Source organism: Lepidochelys kempii, chromosome 3 (assembly GCF_965140285.1).
Source record: "Lepidochelys kempii isolate rLepKem1 chromosome 3, rLepKem1.hap1, whole genome shotgun sequence".
Classification (NCBI taxonomy): domain Eukaryota; kingdom Metazoa; phylum Chordata; order Testudines; family Cheloniidae; genus Lepidochelys; species Lepidochelys kempii.
Window position 1 is genome coordinate 165,261,238 of NC_136382.1, and position 17,850 is coordinate 165,279,087.

Genomic DNA, 17,850 nt, shown 5'->3' on the forward strand with positions numbered 1-17,850 from the left:
GCCAAGTTCAGGAGAGGAGTACTTCAATCACTGTTTGATTGATGCAGCTGAACTCTTCATTCCCACCCTTCTGAGGGTTTACTGCTTGCCAGTCAGCTGCAGTAGCTTTCACACTGACTCATACTCAAAGACAAAAGAACAGTCACTTACAGTAACTGTGGTTCTATTCTGTAGTCAGTGTCAATCCCATGACCTGCCCAGTGTACCTTCTTTGTGGATTTTTCATTTACCGAGAGCTTCAAATTATGATATCATTGAGGGAGTATCATAGCTGCTCTACCCTTTATGCCCTTGCATAGGAACACAAGGAGGCACAGGGTGCATTTGCAGCCTCAATTGACATAGCTGTTCAAAAGACCCCAGATTTTACACAAATGAGATGCATGTGATCCACACTGACTACAGCATCTTCAAGAACCACATTTATTGTGGGGTAGGTTAGCATTTTTTGGACACTTGGAGTAATTGTTACTAAAGTGCAATCAAAATATAAATACTTTAATGTGAGAGATTGTTGGTATTCTGTTTCTCAAAAATGTGCATCTTTTTCCAGAAGAATGTTAAAGATGTATATTTTTATAGATCTTCCTATTTTATATTTTAAGATCTGTGACAAAGTTCCTGCTCTACCTTGGTGGGTCTTGCGCTTATTGGCAGATTTGCTTGCCTTGGAGCTTCACGGCAGCCCTCAGCTTGGCCGTTTTTTCTGAATTCACAGTCCAGGTCGACTCCTCCTGTGTCTGACCAGGAGCTGGGAGGATTTGGGGGGAACCCAGGCCCGCCCTCTACTCAGGGTTCCAGCCCAGGGCCCTGTGGAATGCAGCTGTCTAGAGTGCCTCCTGGAACAGCTGTGCGACAGCCACAACTCCCTGGGCTACTTCCCCATGGCCTCCTCCCAACACCTTCTTTATCCTCACCATAGGACCTTTCTCCTAGTGTCTGATAATGCTTGTACACCTCAGTCCTCCAACAGTCCGCGTTCTTACTCTCAGCTCCTAGTGCCTCTTGCTCCCTGCTCCTTACACGCACACCACAAACTGAAGTGAGCTCCTTTTTAATACCCAGGTGCCCTGATTAGCCTGCCTTAATTGATTCTAGCAGCTCCTTGATTGGCTGCAGGTGTTCTAATCAGCCTTTCTGTCTTAATTGTCTCCAGAAGGTTCCTGATTGTTCTGGAACCTTCCCTGTTGGGAAACGGAACGTCCTTTGTTTGCTCCTCAGCTATCTGCTTTCTATTCTTTCCTAAAGCCCCCTGGCCTGGATTTTTATTACTTTTTGAGCCTGCCTTAGTTCTCCCCCCCGACCGGGCCAGACGCTTTTTCGTTTTGTTTTGTCTTTCTGCCGTTTTCTGCTGCCGTTGAGTGCTGGTCAGCTGCCAACTTGCCGCCAGCACATCCCCCTCCCCCACGCCTGCTCCCGGGCGCAGCTATTTGCCTCAGCTGAAACCCCCGCAGGAGGGGGGGAAGATTGCCGACCCGCTATCCGGAGCGGGGAGTGGAAGTCCCCAGACCCAGCCATTTTGCTGTCAGCTTATTTCTGCAATTTTTCTCGGCCTGCCGAAAGCCTTGGAACACAGCCAACACAGCTGGAGAAGAAGAAGATAGCAGACAGAAGAAATCACCCAGGGAAGCTACAAATCATCGTGGAGGGGGCCGTAAGACTTAGTAATTTTTTGAATTATACTCTCGTGGGGGGGAGTTTGACTGTGGCTTAATTGCGTTTGTGGTGGCACAGGGGGTGTGGCACAGAGCTGCCCCCAATCCATCGGTCCCTCACCCCAACATTATTACAACTGTCACGGCCCCCCCGCCGTCCGTCCCTGCTGGCAACCTGCCATCTGCCTCAGATCCAGCTGTTTGCTTTGAACTTTGCCTTTCGGACCGGACATAACAGCCAACCAAATGAGACTCTTTGGACAAACGTGCGTGGGTCCACCCCCCCCCACCCCCCCGGGACTGTTTATCCCACAGCTTGCCCCTATCACCGGACCCCGATTCCTGTTTTTCCCCCCTTCCTGTCCAACCCATTTGGTACCACTCCTCCGCCTGCAGCCCAGCAGGGAGGAGCGGTTAATCTGCTTCCCCCTCCTCCTTCCGGTGTCTCCCCGTCTCTCCCAGCTCACAATGGCGGGGAATGAGAGGGGCAAGGCCCCTTTACCAATATCAGTTGTTCCTCCCTCACCTCCCCCCCTACCCAATCCCCCCTCCCCCCCCACCACAGTCAAAATACCTGCCGCCGCCCCCTCTGGGGCACCAGCAGCAGGAGGCACCGGGGCGATTACTGCCACTGCTATGTCCACCGCCCCCCCAGATTCTAGGAAACCCCCCCCAGCTGGCCGAAAAGGCCAGGGCGGGAAGAAAGGAAGGGGCCCCGCTAAAACGACTAGGCCCTCCATGGCAGGGGCTGCCCCCACCGCTGTGGCCTTGTCATCGACCGTGGCACCCCCCGCTGCTGTTCCCTCCCCCAGCTCTGTGAACGTCCCTCCCCCGGCCCCCAGGACGTATGCCCAGGCGGTGGCAGGCTCCCCCCTGCCTGCTGCCTCATCATCTCGCCCACCCACTGCCTCCGCTACCATCACCAGAGGCCGGGGCCCCTTCCCCACCTTGACCAGGAGGCATGGTGTCCGTTGCCTCCTAGTGCCCGCCTCGCCCCACGTGGAGACATACGTGCAGGCGTTGGCGAAGGTGGTAGGACCCATGGCTATTGTGGTGGCCTCCAAAATGTATCGGAAGGTCGTTTTTTTCTTAGCTTCAGAGGCTGCCACCCAGGAGGCGGTGGAGAAGGGCCTGGCGGTGGGGGGGGTGTTTGTCCCCCTAGAGCTGCTAGAAGACCTGGGCGTTTGCCTCGTCCTCACCTCCGTTCCTCCCTTTTTACCCAGTGCTGCCCTGTTACCCGCTCTCTCCACCCTGGGAAAACTTGTCTCTGTCATCAGCCCTCTCCCGTTGGGCTGCAAGGACCCCACCCTCCGTCACATCCTTTCGTTCCGCCGGCAAGAGCAGCTTCTACCGCCGGCGGCGGTGCGTGATGGAGAGGCACTCGAGGTGTCCTTCCTAGTCCCCTACCAAGGAGCCCGCTATCTGGTCTTTTACTCCACCGGAGAGGCCCGGTGCTACCTCTGCCGCTCAGTGGGGCATGTCCGCAGAGACTGCCCTTTGGCCCAGGGGGGAAGGGCACCCGAGACCCGGCAGGACATCGGCCTCGTCATTGCCGACGCCCCTGGCCGCCCGGCACCTGAAACCAACCCTCCTCCTACTCAATCCACCGCTGCTCCCGTCCGGGCCAAGAAACACCTTCCTTATAACGCCCAGGCGAGCAAGGGAGTCCCACCCTTGCTATTACCAATCTGGTAGAGCCTATGGAGGAGGGTGTGGCAAAGATATTACCAGGTATAGGAGAGGGCCCGCCCCAAGGAGAACCCCCCGCCCCTCATGCTGCCTTACCGTTACCCCCCTGAACCCCTGAACCATCGCCTCTGCCCGCCGACACGACCCCTGCTAACCAACCCCCAGATGACGCTATGGAGGGCTGGACCCTAGTCCAGGGGAAGCGAGGCAAGCGGAAGGCTCGAGTTCCGCTGCACCCATCCGATGCGGAAGCCCCCCAGAAGACCAGGAAGGGAGGCACTGCTATCGAGCCTCCCGCCACGGCCACGAGTGAGATCCATCCGCTGGTGTCGGGAGGGGAAGACAGACTGGCATTGGAGGGCAGAATCCCCCCTCCACGAGAGACCCTCCCCTCCGAGACCCCTGAGGAAGCTCCTTTTGCCCGGATACTACCCGAACCCCCCGCGAACCCCGAGGTGACCGTTGAGGCGGGCCCTAGAGGAGAGGCCCCCAGGGTAGCAGGAGTTGGCCTCTCCTCCGTGTATGCGGAGATTGAGGCCCTAGATTTGACCCCGGTCACCCAGGGAGAAGATGATCTACTGCTGGCTGGCCTTGATCTGGGTAGCCTCACCCCAGCCCCCCTTTCCCCATGCTCCCTCCCGCTAATTGCCTTCCCGGGTGAGCGCACCGCAGAAGGTGGTCCACCACCTGATGCCATGGCCGCCAAGACCACCACGGAGCCAGCGCCTAGCGTCACTGGGAGCCCCCTCCCTTACCCCTTAACCCTCGACTCTGCTCAGGAGGCACCTTCTTTTAGCTGCTCACCTCATGAAGTCCAGAGCCTTACCTCTGCCCCCGCCTCCACCCCTGTCCCTGCCCAATTCCCCTCCTCCTGCAATGCTAATGCCGCCCCTGGGGTTATTTCTTTCCCGCCTTTTGCAGATTCCCCCCAGGGAGCAATCTTTGCACTTTCTAGTCGCGACCCATTAGGAGTTGCAATTTTTTCCCTGCCATACCCTTCCACCCCAAGGCGTGAAATGGATTTAATAACCCCAGCCTGTCAGACGCCCCGTCGGTGGTCCGCACCCTGTCTACCCGCCTTAGCGGACCACGAGGCTGCATTAAGAGCCCCACCAGCGAATACCCCGGAAATTGTATCCCCACCCCCCCATGAGCTGCAGCATGCACTACGGAAGTTCCTAGAACACACCCGTGGCACCCGCAGTAGGGTACAGCTGGCTTTTCAGCTATGGGGGGACTTTGACCAAATCCTCCAGGCCACAAGGGCCCCTATACAGGAGGGCAGGGGGCAAGGAAAGCGTGGTGCTGCGGCCTACAAGCTGGCCTGTGGCTTCCGAAATGATCTACTCATCCACGGGATGGGTCACGGGTTGCTGCACAACCCGCCGGGGGCCACGAACACCCCCACCAACAAGAAACCCCCATACCCCCAGCCCTCCGCATGACGCCTCTTATTATTGCAACCCTGAATAGCAGGGGCTGTAGGATGGCTCTCCGCAGGTCCCAGGTTCTCTCTTACCTTCGGGAAGGGGGTAGTCTGTAGTTTTCCTGCAGGAGACCCATACGGACCCGACCGCCGAGGACAGGTGGCGGCTGGAGTGGGGGGACGGGGTATACTTTAGCCACTTCATGACTTGGCAAGCTGGAGTGGCATCCCTGTTCTCCCCCAACCTACGGCCTGAGGTGCTAGGGGTCACTGAGGCCGTGCCAGGCCACCTGCTGCACCTTCGAGTCCGTATGGAGGGGCTCGTGGTCAACCTTGTTAACATTTATGCCCCGCAAACGAGCCCAAAGCGGTCACAATTCTATCAGCGGGTGTCCGACTTTCTCGGCATCCTAGATTCGCATGAGTGCCTGGTCCTGGGAGGGGACTTTAACACCACCCTCGAGGAACAGGACCGCTCAGGGGCTGAGCCGAGCCCGGCCGCCGCGAACATTCTCTGAGGAATAGTCGAACATCACTCCCTAGTGGACGTCTGGCGTGACCATCACCCAGATGACACTTCCACGTTCACTTTTGTCCGGGTGGAGGCCCATCGGTCACACCACTCTCGGTTGGACCGTATTTACTTATCCCGTTTCCATCTTTCACAGCCCACTCCTCCGCCATTCGGCCGGCCCAGTTTTCCGACCATCATTTAGTCACCATAACGGCCTCCCTCCGTGCAGAGAGTCCGAGGCCGGCCTATTGGCACTTTAATAACAGCCTGTTGGAGGACGAGAGCTTTGTGATGTCCTTCCGGGAGTTTTGGCTGGCCTGGCGAGAGCAGTGGCGTGCCTTTCCCTCAGTGCGGCGATGGTGGTATCTCGGGAAGGTGCGCGCCAAGCTCTTCTGCTGTGATTAGACTTGGGGCACCAGCCGACGGCGAAATGCGGCGATAGAGCAGTTGGAACGGGAGGTCTTAGAGATGGAGAGGTGCCTGGCCGCCAACCCCGAGGACCCGTCCCTCTGCGGAGCGTGCCGGCAGAAGCGGGAGGAGCTCCGGGCCCTCGAGGACCACCGGGCCCGAGGTGCCTTTGTTCGGTCTTGCATCCGCCTCCTTCGGGAGATGGACCGCGGCTCCCGCTTCTTCTATGCCCTGGAGAAAACGAGGGGGGCCAAGAAACACATCACCTGCCTTCTCGCGGAAGACGGCACCCCCCTCACGGATCCGGAGGAGATGTGTGGGAGGGCCCGTGACTTCTACACAAGCCTTTTCTCCCCGGATCCGACCGATCCTGGCGCTTGCGGGGTGCTCTGGGAGGAACTCCCCACGGTCAGCGTGGGCGACCGAGACCGACTCTAGCTGCCTCTCACCCTGGCCGAGTTCTCGGAAGCCCTCCGTCGCATGCCCACCAATAAATCTCCGGGCATGGACGGGCTGACCGTGGAGTTTTACCGCGCATTCTGGGACAATCTCGGCCCAGACCTAGTCACTGTCTGGGCTGAGTCCTTGCAGAGCGGGGTCCTCCCTCTGTCGTGCAGGCGAGTGGTGCTCACCTTGCTGCCGAAGAAGGGGGACCTCCGCGATTTACGAAACTGGCGTCCCGTCTCACTCCTTAGCACGGATTACAAAATCGTAGTGAAAGCAATCTCGCTGCGGCTAGGGTCCGTGATGGCGGACGTGATCCACCCAGACCAGACCTATACTGTCCCGGGTCGCAGCATTTTTGACAACCTCTTTCTAGTCCGAGACCTTTTGGAACTCGGGCGGCGAGATGGTCTGTCGTTCGCCCTCCTGTCTGTTGATCAGGAGAAGGCGTTCGATAGAGTAGACCATGGGTACCTCCTGAGCACTCTGCAGGCGTTTGGATTCAGACCTCAGTTTGTGAGTTTTCTCCGGGTGCTGTATGCCTCCGCAGAGTGTTTGGTTAGGCTCAACTGGACCCTGACTGAACCAGTCAGCTTCGGGCGAGGAGTGTGGCAGGGGTGCCCCTCTCGGGCCAGTTGTATGCTCTGGCGATTGAGCCTTTCCTCTGTCTCCTCCGCAGGAGGATGACAGGGTTGGTGCTGCGGGAGCCGGAGCTGCAGCTGGTCCTGTCGGCATACGCCGATGACGTACTCCTCGTGGTCCAGGACCCGGGCGACTTGGTGCGAGTGGAGGCTTGCCAGGCCACCTACTCGGCAGCCTCCTCCACCCAAGTCAACTGGGTCAAGAGCTCTGGCTTGGTGGTGGGGGACTGGTGGCAGGTAAGCTCCCTCTCACCCGCGCTTCAGACCATCCGGTGGAGTGCGGGTCCACTGCTCTATCTCGGCGTTTACCTTTCCACCATGCACCCTTCCCCGCCGGAGAACTGGCAAAATTTAGAGGGCGGGGTGATACAGCGGATCCGGAAATGGACGAGGCTACTCTGATGTCTCTCCCTCTGAGGGAGAGCACTGGTGCTTAACCAACTAGTCCTGTCCATGCTCTGGTACCGGCTCAACACCCTGGCCCCGGCCCCGGGTTTCCTGACCCACCTCCGGAGATTGATTCTAGAGTTCTTTTGGTCAGGAATGCACTGGGCCCCTGTTGGAGTTCTTCATTTACCCCTGAAGGAAGGAGGGCAGGGCCTGAAGTGTCTGTACACTCAGGTCCGCGTTTTCCGCCTCCAGGCCGTGCAGAGGCTCTTTTATAGTGCAAGTAGTTCGGCGTGGAGCATACTGGCACACGCCTTCCTGTGCCGCTTCCAAGGGCTCCGATACGACTAGCAGCTCTTTTATCTTTGTCCGAGAGGTTTTCCGCGAGACCTCTCCGGGCTGCTGGTCTTCTACCAGGACCTCCTCCGGACCTGGAAACTGTTTCTAACGACCAGGTCCGTGGCGGCCACCGTGGGAGCAGATCTCCTCACAGAGCAATCCCCAACTCCGTGTGCAGGTGGCGGAGTCCCGTTCGGTGTGCCAGAGGTTGGTCTTGGCGGAAGTCACGAGGGTCGGAGACCTCCTGGACTATGACCGGAGAGACTGGCTGGATCCTCTGACGCTTGCTCGGCGCATGGGGCTCTCCAGCCCTCGTACCCCCCCGGCGCGTACTTCAGGAGGTGAAAGCTGCCTTGACCCCCGCTGCTTGGGCTTATGTCAACCGAGCCTTGCGCGAGGGCGCACCCCGCCCATCCTCTACCCCAGGCCCGCCGGACCTTTCCATTGGGCCCCTACCGTGCCGATCCCAACAAACCCCTCACCCTTTCACTGCAAGCCGGCTGCATGAACTGCTGCTGGTCAGTTTTCAAATCGCACCACAGAATTATTTATACACACTCACGCTTCACACCCTTCACGCCCACACCCCGGTGTCCCACCCCGATACAAAGTGGCGGGACCTCCTGCCACCCTTGGAGGGTGAGCAACCTCGGTGGGCCAGCCTGTATTCCACCTTGGTCCCGAGGCCCGTCGGGGACATCAGTTGGCGGCTCCTTCACGGAGCTGTGAGCACGGGCATGTTTCTGACACGGTATACCCCCATCCCGCATACTTGCCCTTTCTGTAATGTGAGGGAAACCCTGGCGCACGTATATTTAGAGTGTGCCAGATTGCAGCCCCTTTTCCGGCTCCTCACAAATATTCTATTGCGCTTTTGGCTTCATTTCTCCCCTCACCTTTTTATCTATACACTCCCCATCCGTGGCCCCACAAAATCGCGAGACCTCCTGTTAACCTCCTCCTAGCCTTGGCTAAAACAGCCATTTATAAAACCAGAGAGGGGAGGTTGGCCCATGAAGCGTCCTGCGATTGTAGGGCCTTTTTCCGATCCTCAGTACATTCACGTATCCGGGCGGAGTTCCTCTGGGCAGCGTCCACCGACTCCCTTGACGCCTTCGAGGAGCGGTGGGCGCTGTCCGGGGTTCTCTGCTCGGTGACCCCGTCCGGTTCCCTCCGTCTGACCCTTTAATTGAGGGGAAGAGCGAGAGATGCCAGCCCCAGCCGTTGCCGCTGTGGATACCATCATTACTGTCATCTAGGAGGGGTCCTATAATACATGGGTGTCTACCCCCCCATCCCTAAACCGCCCACCCCGCAGCTGTGCCCATCTTGCCGGGCACTCTCAGGAGAGGGATAATCGGTGACACTGGGCGCGGCACTAGGTAACTCAAGGGGGTGGAAGACCACGAGTGTCGAGGAAGCCCCCCCGCTCTGGGCCCAGGCTAGCCTGAACACTTCTCCCTCCTGAAAGCTTCTGTGTTATACCTTCTGTTTGCGTTGTTTTGTTGCATAGTTTGTTTTGTTTCCTTTGGTAATTTTTGTAAGTGTTACAAATAAACTTCTTTTCTGTTTCAAAAAAAAAAACATCCCTGTTACCTTACCCAGGGAAAAGGGACCTATTTAGTCTGGGGCTAACATATCTGCCTTCTATTACTCTCCTATAGCCATCTGGCCTGACCCTGTCACAGATCTTATTTCACTTAAGATTTTGGCTTGGGGAATGAAATGTATTTTCTATGGGCTTATCCTTTTTTTGTTTTTTTGTTTTTTTGGAGGGGATTCATTTTTTTATTTTTATTTTTGTTGTTGTTCACAACTACCATATTTTAAATTATCAGTGTTCTGTGCTAGCCAATTTGGAATCTCAAAACATACGTGCTGATGAATCTCAGACAATCAGGATTAAACAATTTGGCAGTAAAGCATATGGAAACTTTATTTCCACAATGAAAATTTAGGTAAAATGTATTTCATATTTCAAAATTTATACATTAATCTAGAAAATACATATAGAAACAATTATTTTAGAGATGTAAAACAATAAGGATGAAATATGGAATCAATATGTTATTGTACAAATTTGAAATTGCTTTCACTAGATAATTAAAAGGAGCTTAATCAGGTCTGACATTTAATTTCCTTATTGTCATGTCACATTTTTCCAAAAATTAAATTGACAGAAGAAAATGGTGTTTTGTCATTTTCAAAAAAGTCAGATATAAACAGTCATACTTTAAGCTGTTCTTTTCTTTTCAGTCAATTATATGGCTGTTGATACTGAAGTCCTAAATAGGTTGCAAAAAAAATAGAATTTTTTTGTTACATGTCAAATTGTGTCACTAATTGATACATATGTACTTGCTACAGTTGTTATATCCTATGTTAACAATTGTACTGTCATTACAATTGCTTGAAGGAAAAATGTTTTTGTACCTTTCCTTCAGTTGAATGTCTTAAATGTCTATAACACGTTGACCTTTTCCTCCTCTGACACTGTCATTTTTGAAACCTTTCTTTTATTTTAAAATACAGGCTGAGCTGAAGAGTGGAATTCTGAGCTTCCTGTTAAAAACTGGCACTGTTTTTACACAAGTGGATCTCTGGGTGGGACTGTCCTATTGTGATGGAAACTGGAAGAAAGTAACTGTGCAGAAGGAAGGCTCAAGAGTTTCTGCAAGTATGAATAAATTGAGAGAGCATGTTTTGGAACCCAGTGCTCAGCAACTGAAAGTAAACTCTCCAGTCTATGTAGGAGGAATCCCCTCTGAGCTACAGAACTTCTATAAAGAACTAGGATTAGAACAAGGTAAGGAAAACCAAGGGAAATCCATCATTGCAGGAACAGATGTTAGTAATTCTGTAGACAGCTGTCTTTGCTCTGAGATGGTACTAAATATATGCACCAGTACAGTGTTAGGGGGCATTTAAACAATGTAGTATTTGTTCAAATCTAAAGGGGAAATACAGATGTTCTCCCTATTGTTATTATTGTCCCATGTTTCTGCTAACATTTCCGTCTGTCCACCACATCTAGCTAAACTTCTTGCTCCAAGCCTAACGTTTCAAAGGTCACTTAAATCTCACCCGCCCCTTAGCTTGCCTGCAAAGTCAAGATGATTGCATCCTAATTTACATATCAGTTGTTCCTGATCGGAGCTGTTAGCTTAGGCGATGTCTGCACTAGCACTTTTGTTGGTATAACTTACATTGCGTAGGAGTGTGAAAAAACACACACACACCCCTCCCCCCGAGCGACATAAATTACACTGACAGAAGCGCTGGTGTGGACAGCACTACGTCAGCGGGAGATGCTCTCCTGCCAACGTAGCTGCCACCTGTCATTGGGGGCATAAAGTGGCTACATGAGAGATCTTACGGCGGTGCAGCTGCATTGGTACAGCTGTTTCGCTGTAAGGCCTCTAGTGCAGATGTGGCCTTAGATAGAATAAGGGCTTGTCTACACATAAAATCCTGCAGAAGAGCAGCTGCAATTCAGTGAAGACACTCCCTATACTGACGGGAGTGGTTCTCTCATTGAAGTAGGTAATCCAGCTCTCCGAGAGGCGGTACTTAATTCTCCCATCGACTTAATGCTTGCTATGCTGAGGGTTAGGTCAGTTTAGGTGGGTTTTTCACTAGACCTAAATTAAGCTTGGGCTGTCTGTACTCTTTTGGTATATTGACCTCTTCAAGAGGCAAATGTTATAATTCCCCTTAGCAGTACCCAATTCTGTATGACATACGACTTGTAGGCAGACACCAGATCATAAGCCTTTGGGTAAAAGAAGTACCACCCATGTAGAATCCAGGTGAGGGTGCTTTATCTTGCTGTCTTCTAGGCAACAGACATAGTATAAAAATAAATCTTACAGTTTTACAGTAGAGTATATATAATATATCAATTAAATGTTATATGAACCCTAAAAGATCATTCCTATTTTTGTACAGTATCAAAATCCTCCCACCCTTGTGGTGTCTTAAGCATCATTCAGATCAGCTGCATCAGAAAAATGAGATGTGCTAACTTCAGCTGCACAGGCAGAAAAGCTAAAATCTTCAAGAGAGAAATTTTCACAGCACTCCATCCACACAAGTCCCCTCCATAATCTGGAATGATAACATACTCAGCCCGTGAAATATGAGATAGGCACATTAGATCACTGGAATGCTCTCCACTGAGTAGGACACTGCTATATGTAGCAGCTACTGGGAGCTCATTAATCATTTCACTGGCATTGCTAGAGGTAGTTAAAGTATTCATTGCATACAAAATTCTGTAAGTGAGATTTTCTGGATCAGCCAGTTGTACCTGGTACAGAACAAGGAGGAGGGGGAGACAAAGGTACTTCAACTCACCTTTGTGCATCCCCCCCAGCCCCAGTTCTGTGACAGGCTTAATCTCTGGTGCAAAACTGAGTAGCCTTTCTTTGCTCTGTTCAACACTCAGTTGTATGTGCCCCTTGGTCAGGGACCATCTGGATGCAAAATGCCTGGAACATGGCCATAAACCAACCTGTCTCCGTGAATTTTGGCCTCTTCTTTTTTTTTTCTTTTTCTTTTTCCTTTCTTTTTGTTTTGTTTAACAAGGTCTTTGTAAATAAACCATTATTTATAAAGTTATTCATAATTTATTTTCATCTATTATAAACAATAAAATGGTAGTCAGTAGATAATATGTGAATTGTCTAATGTTAGTATTCAGTGTTGAACATTTCAAGTGGGGTAAATACATGTGTTGATGTTGAATATCTGTATTCAGGTAAATTAGGCAGACAGTTTTTCAAGCTTTATGAATTCACAGATATAGAAAGGTTCAAATCAATCCAAAGCACTAGGATTCACAAGTAATGAATACATGTTCTTTCTAGTATTCAGTAGCTGTAGGCATCATAATACATTATAACGTACCCCAGACCCTATACACATCATTTTTCTGGCCCAAAAGGATTAGCCATTATTCATGTCCCATTAATGCTATATCTTACCAGATGGTATCACTTCTGAGTTGATGCACTCCCAATTCCTGTAGCCAAGGGATCTATCAACAATTCATCTAGGGCTAAACATTATTAAAGTATACATTTAGGCACCTCAATAAATTTGGTCTGATTTTCAAAAGTGCTGAATCCTCACTGACTTGAGATGGGAATTACAGGTGCTCAGTACTTCTGAAAAACAAGCCACCTATTTAGGTGCCCAAATGTGGATTGAAATTAGCCTCTTTCGGCACCCATGTTTGGAAAATTTTGGCCATATTCATATTTTTTTAACTTGTTTGACTTTATCATGTTCCCAAATGTAGCCTATCAGTGTGACCAATAGGAATGAGAATATGTGATGTTTTGGGAATCACAAGGAACAGTAAAAGGCTTTGTTATTGCCTGCCATGTAACCTCGGGGTGTGTTAATGCTGTACTGCTTTGGTTCAGATCCTTGACACCAGTAGCCTGCCCACAAGCACAAAGTCTCATCTTGCAGGATGACACCAATAGCCCATCTAGTCTCAAGTCTCCCCAGATTCAACCTTCCTGAGTTCTTAACTACCAGGCATTCGGACTTTTCTCCTCTGATTTGTCACCCCTGAAGATGTGAAACCAGCCACCCAGATATCAGCTTACTTTGGCCTCCACATTCCACTCAGTATGTACAACACAGATCTGCTTGGGGTAAAAATAAACAAAAGGTTTATTTAGTAGAAAAACCACAGATTCAAAGATGAAGTGGTGAGGGTGAGCAAATGTATACAAGTTATACAGCAAACAGACATAAAGACATAACCTCAAGCTTTTCACTTCCATATTGGATAAAATCTCTTTTCTAATACAAGTTACTGGCTGACTTTGAACAGTTTCCCAGCATACCCTAACTATAGCGGGCATCCAGTGTTTCACAGACAGCTTCATGCCTAGAGGCTGTTCCTCAGTTTCTGGATGCAAAACCTTAGACACAAGCCTGCTTTTAAAAGGCTTCCCAACCCCTTTCTCTCAGGGCTTATCTACACTGTAGAGACTGCAGCTGTAAGGTTCTCCCATCAGCACAGGTAATCTACCTCCCTGAGAGGCAGTATCTAGGTCAAGGGGGGAATTCTCTTGACATAGAACTGTCTACACTGGGGGTTAAATCAGTTTAACTGTGTCACTTAGGGGTGTGGATTTTTCACACCCCTGAGTGATGTCGTTATACTGACCTAATTTCCTAGTGTGGACCAGGCCTCAGTCCATGGTGACTCATGTTTATTCAGCATGTGGAAACCCCTACTTGACTTGAGAGCTGGGATGTGTCAACATTTTTCCATTAACTCTAATGGCTCATCCTTGTTATTTCCTGGACTAAACAGGAGGTAGTTACTTGGAGCTGATTATGTGGAAACACCTGGCTGGGAAGTGCCTCTCACTGTCCTGTTGTGAAGTGGAGCCAAAGTTTAGGAGCCCAGTTCTAACCTGTATACATAGCTCATAATGATTCTTAAGCTTAGAAAGTTACAAGCTTTCATAAAAGATTTTACTCAACACATTTTTATAGCACAATAACATTTTATAAAATAAGTTGGTTCAGCTGCTTATTCTTTGGGTTTCAACCTGCCTGTTCTCCCCTTGGGGTGTCTGGACACTGATTGTCACAGAAGCATTTGTCAGAAAGAGAAAATGTGACTAAAATGGCATGTTTCTAGGTAATACTTTAGGACGCATAATCTAGAAAGTATTGTAATGTGTGTTACTGTTTGTTTCTCTTAATGTAATTCATATTTGAAAGAAGCTGAAGACTTATGTTTATAATCAGCAGAATGATACATTGTCAATAGTAGATCCTGATGTGTTGATTTCATGTTTTGTACTTTATACCATCTACTGTAAAGTACAACTTTGCATTCAATTCCAATTTTCATTGTTGTGATATACATGGGAGCCTAGATGGCTTCAGAGAATGGCAATGGGGTATGGAGACTGTCCCAGGTTGATACTGATCAAATGTTATTACCAACTGATGATTTCTCAATGGTCTGTTTTACATAAGTTTCTGAGCATTGTTCAGTTCCCCATCACAAATAAGGTATCCACCTCACAAAACTTTATGACAATTGTCATTTATTACAAGCCTTGTTGGGAAGTTCAGTTAGAATCCATGAATGATTATCTCACCTTTGGAGGCAGTATGGATAGATCAATATGGGGATGTTTATGGCAGCTTACCCTATCATTTTCTGAGCTGCAACTGTCTTAGGATAAACAAAAGGAAATCAGTTTCCAGGGCTGTTGATTTTGCACCTTTCAACAGCACTAAATTAATCAAAATAACTAATGTAATAACTGGATTAAAAATGAGCTATAAGGAATACTATCTCAATGACAAATAGAGAGGAAGAGTGGTCCAGTAGTTAGGGTGCTAGCCTGGTACTTGGGAGACCTGGATTCAATTCCCTGTTTCACCAAAGACTTCCTTTGTTACTCTGAGCAAGTCACTTTGGGCTTGTCTGCATGAACATTTAGCTGCCGGTAATCTGGGATGTGAATCTACCCTTCACTAGTTTGCCATGCTCTAACTGTTGCTGCTGACACACATTAACAGTTTGTTAATGCGCTTTGATCTAATCCTGTTTTGAAGAGGACTAGATCAAAGTAGGGTCCACAGTGGAAAGTTGGAGTGCAGCAGGCATGTGAGGGATAGAGTCAGAACCCAGCTTGCTGTGAGCTAAATATTTCTGTATACAAGCCCTTAGTTTCTCTGTGCTTCAGATTAACCTTACCGGGGGTTAAAGTGGAGAAAACAAATTCTAGATTGTGAGGCATTCAGATCCTATGGTAATGGAAGCCATAAAAGTACCTTAAATAGAAATATGGGCTCTCCCCAAGAGCTATATTATAGTTATTGTTGTATGAGAAGAATGAACAATCTATTTTTTAATTTCCAGAGTTAATTTTCAAAGTAATCAAGGTCTCAGTTCCAGTTATTTATATTATTTTATATTATTCCAACTACTGGCTATTGTACCATATTCAGCTCATAGTTAGGGCCCTACCAGATTCTTGATCCATTTTGGTCAATTTCACAGCCATATGATTTAAAAAAACATAAATTTCATGATTTCAGCTATTTAAATCTGAAATTTCATGGTGTTGTAATTGTAGGGGTCCTGACACAAAAAGGAATTGTGGGAGGGGTGTTGCAAGGTTATTGTAGGGGGGGTTGCGGTACTGCTATCCTTACTTCTGCACTGCTGCTGGCCGCGGTGCTGCCTTCAGAGCTAGGCAGTTGGAGAGTGGCAGCTGCTGGCCAGGAGCTCAGCTCTCAAGGCAGAGCCAGCAACAGTGCAGAAGTAAGGATGGCATGATATTGCCACCCTTATTTCTGAGCTGCTGACTTCAGAGTGGGCCCTCAGTCAGCAGCCACCACTCTCCAGCTGCCCAGTTCTGAGGAAGCAGTGCAGAAGTAAAGGCATGGTATGTTATTGCTACCCTTACTTGTGCACTGCTGACTGCAGAGCTGGGTGCCTAGCCAACAGCTGCTGCTCTCCAGCCACCCAGCTCTGAAGGCAGTGCAGAAGTAAGGGTGGAAATACCATAACCCCCCTAAAATAACCTTGTGACCCCCCCTGCAACTCCCTTTTGAGACAGGACCCCTAATTTGAGAAACACTGGTCTCCCCCCCATGAAATCTGTACTATATAGAGTAAAATCACACAAAAGACCAAATTTTATGGGGGGACACCAAATTTCACAGTCCATGACACGTTTTTCATGGCCATGAACTTGGTAGGGCCCTAATCATAGTACTATTTTTGCATCACTTTATGAAGAGGTGCATTTCCTTTGTAAATTAAATCATCAAATTTACTAGAAAATTGTACAACTACACTATTTTAAAATGTCCCTATTGTGAATAACTATATTTAATGCATTTGTAATGTATGTAATAAGCCACATTTCTAGTGTTCAAGCCACTTACGATTTTGCTTATGATTGGGAGGTCTTGGGTTATGTTTTATGCTATGTTTGTGAATGAGGTACCAAGTATGCTCCAGTTATGATAATCTCTGTTATGCTGATGTTTCCTCTATACTCAAGTATATTTGCTGTCCATAGGCTTTTCTTAGCTCAAGTGACTGAGAATATAATGCAAATTTATTAAATATGAAATGCAAAGGCTGACCCCAAACTTAAAATCAGTATTAGGTACTGATTTTATGTTAATACTTTTGAACATATGGACTGAAGAGGCAAAATAAAGTTTGGGTGTTTTTTTTTCCACAGAGAGTGGAATGTTTAATAATAAGTATATACTTCAGTGTGGCAGGAATTCAACACTGGAACATTAGGAGTCCTTACCAGCTTAATATGTAAAAGGTGTGTGTGTGGGGGAAATAATCATTTCTCAAACATAAATTGAAAGTTAACATTTACACCTAACTCCTCTTATCACAGAAAATGTAGCATCGCAAGGAACAAAAAATGATTCTTAATTAAAGACTGAAGCTCTATATGTGATACAGATCCCTTACTATTTGCTAGGTTTCGGTGGTTGCATGAAGGATGTTGAATTTACACGAGGTGCTGTCGTTAACTTGGCATCTGTGTCCAGCAGTGCTGTCAGAGTCAATCTGGATGGATGCCTATCAACTGACAGTGTTGTTAACTGCAGGGGAAATGACTCCATCCTAGTCTACCGAGGCAAAGAGCAGAGTGTTTATGAGAGTGGTCTACAGCCATTTACAGGTAACACATTGGGCCCTTAAATGAAATGCTACACTTTTATTTCATTCTGCATTAATGTGTTCTTGGGTTCACTCTCTTTCTTTCTTTCTTTCTTTCTTTCTTTCTTTCTTTCTTTCTTTCTTTCTTTCTTTCTTTCTTTCTTTCTTTCTTTCTTTCTTTCTTTCTTTTTTAAAGAATACCTGTATAGAGTGGTTGCCTCAAATGAAGGAGGATCAGTGTCTAGCGTCTGGAGTCGTAGTCGGACAAGAGAATCAGGTAAGCATAGTTTCTAAATGTATCTATTTTATGTTTTACGAGTTACCTAATGTTCGGCTGTTTGTTGAAAAAAATCCCACAATGAGAATTTTAATTAAATAGTAAAAATTGCAGAATATTTTAAGGGGAACCAAAATTTCTTGACATTTTGGGTTAATAACGTACCAATATGTTATTGTAGCTATAAAATGCACAAGTAGGCATTTTTCACCATATATTTCAAGGTGTTTTCTAATTATAATACACCATATTTATTGTGTAAAATCAAAGAGATTTAAAAGTTTGACTTGCTTTATCTGAGCATGAACATATATGAATATAAGCTACACAACCAGTTTATGCTGATATATGTAAATCTAAACCTCTAGTCAAATTACACATG

At 48.5% G+C, this 17,850-nt stretch overlaps 1 protein-coding gene across 1 annotated transcript in view; it reads left to right on the plus strand.

Moving 5' to 3' along the window:
• Positions 1 to 17,850, plus strand: part of USH2A (usherin) — a 572,584-nt gene that overhangs the window by 216,811 nt on the left and 337,923 nt on the right. The window contains exons 26-28 of the mRNA XM_073338913.2: positions 10,036 to 10,309; positions 17,010 to 17,213; positions 17,388 to 17,468. Of these exons, the coding sequence (XP_073195014.2) occupies positions 10,036 to 10,309; positions 17,010 to 17,213; positions 17,388 to 17,468 (559 nt within the window). The remainder of the gene's footprint in view (positions 1 to 10,035; positions 10,310 to 17,009; positions 17,214 to 17,387; positions 17,469 to 17,850) is intronic.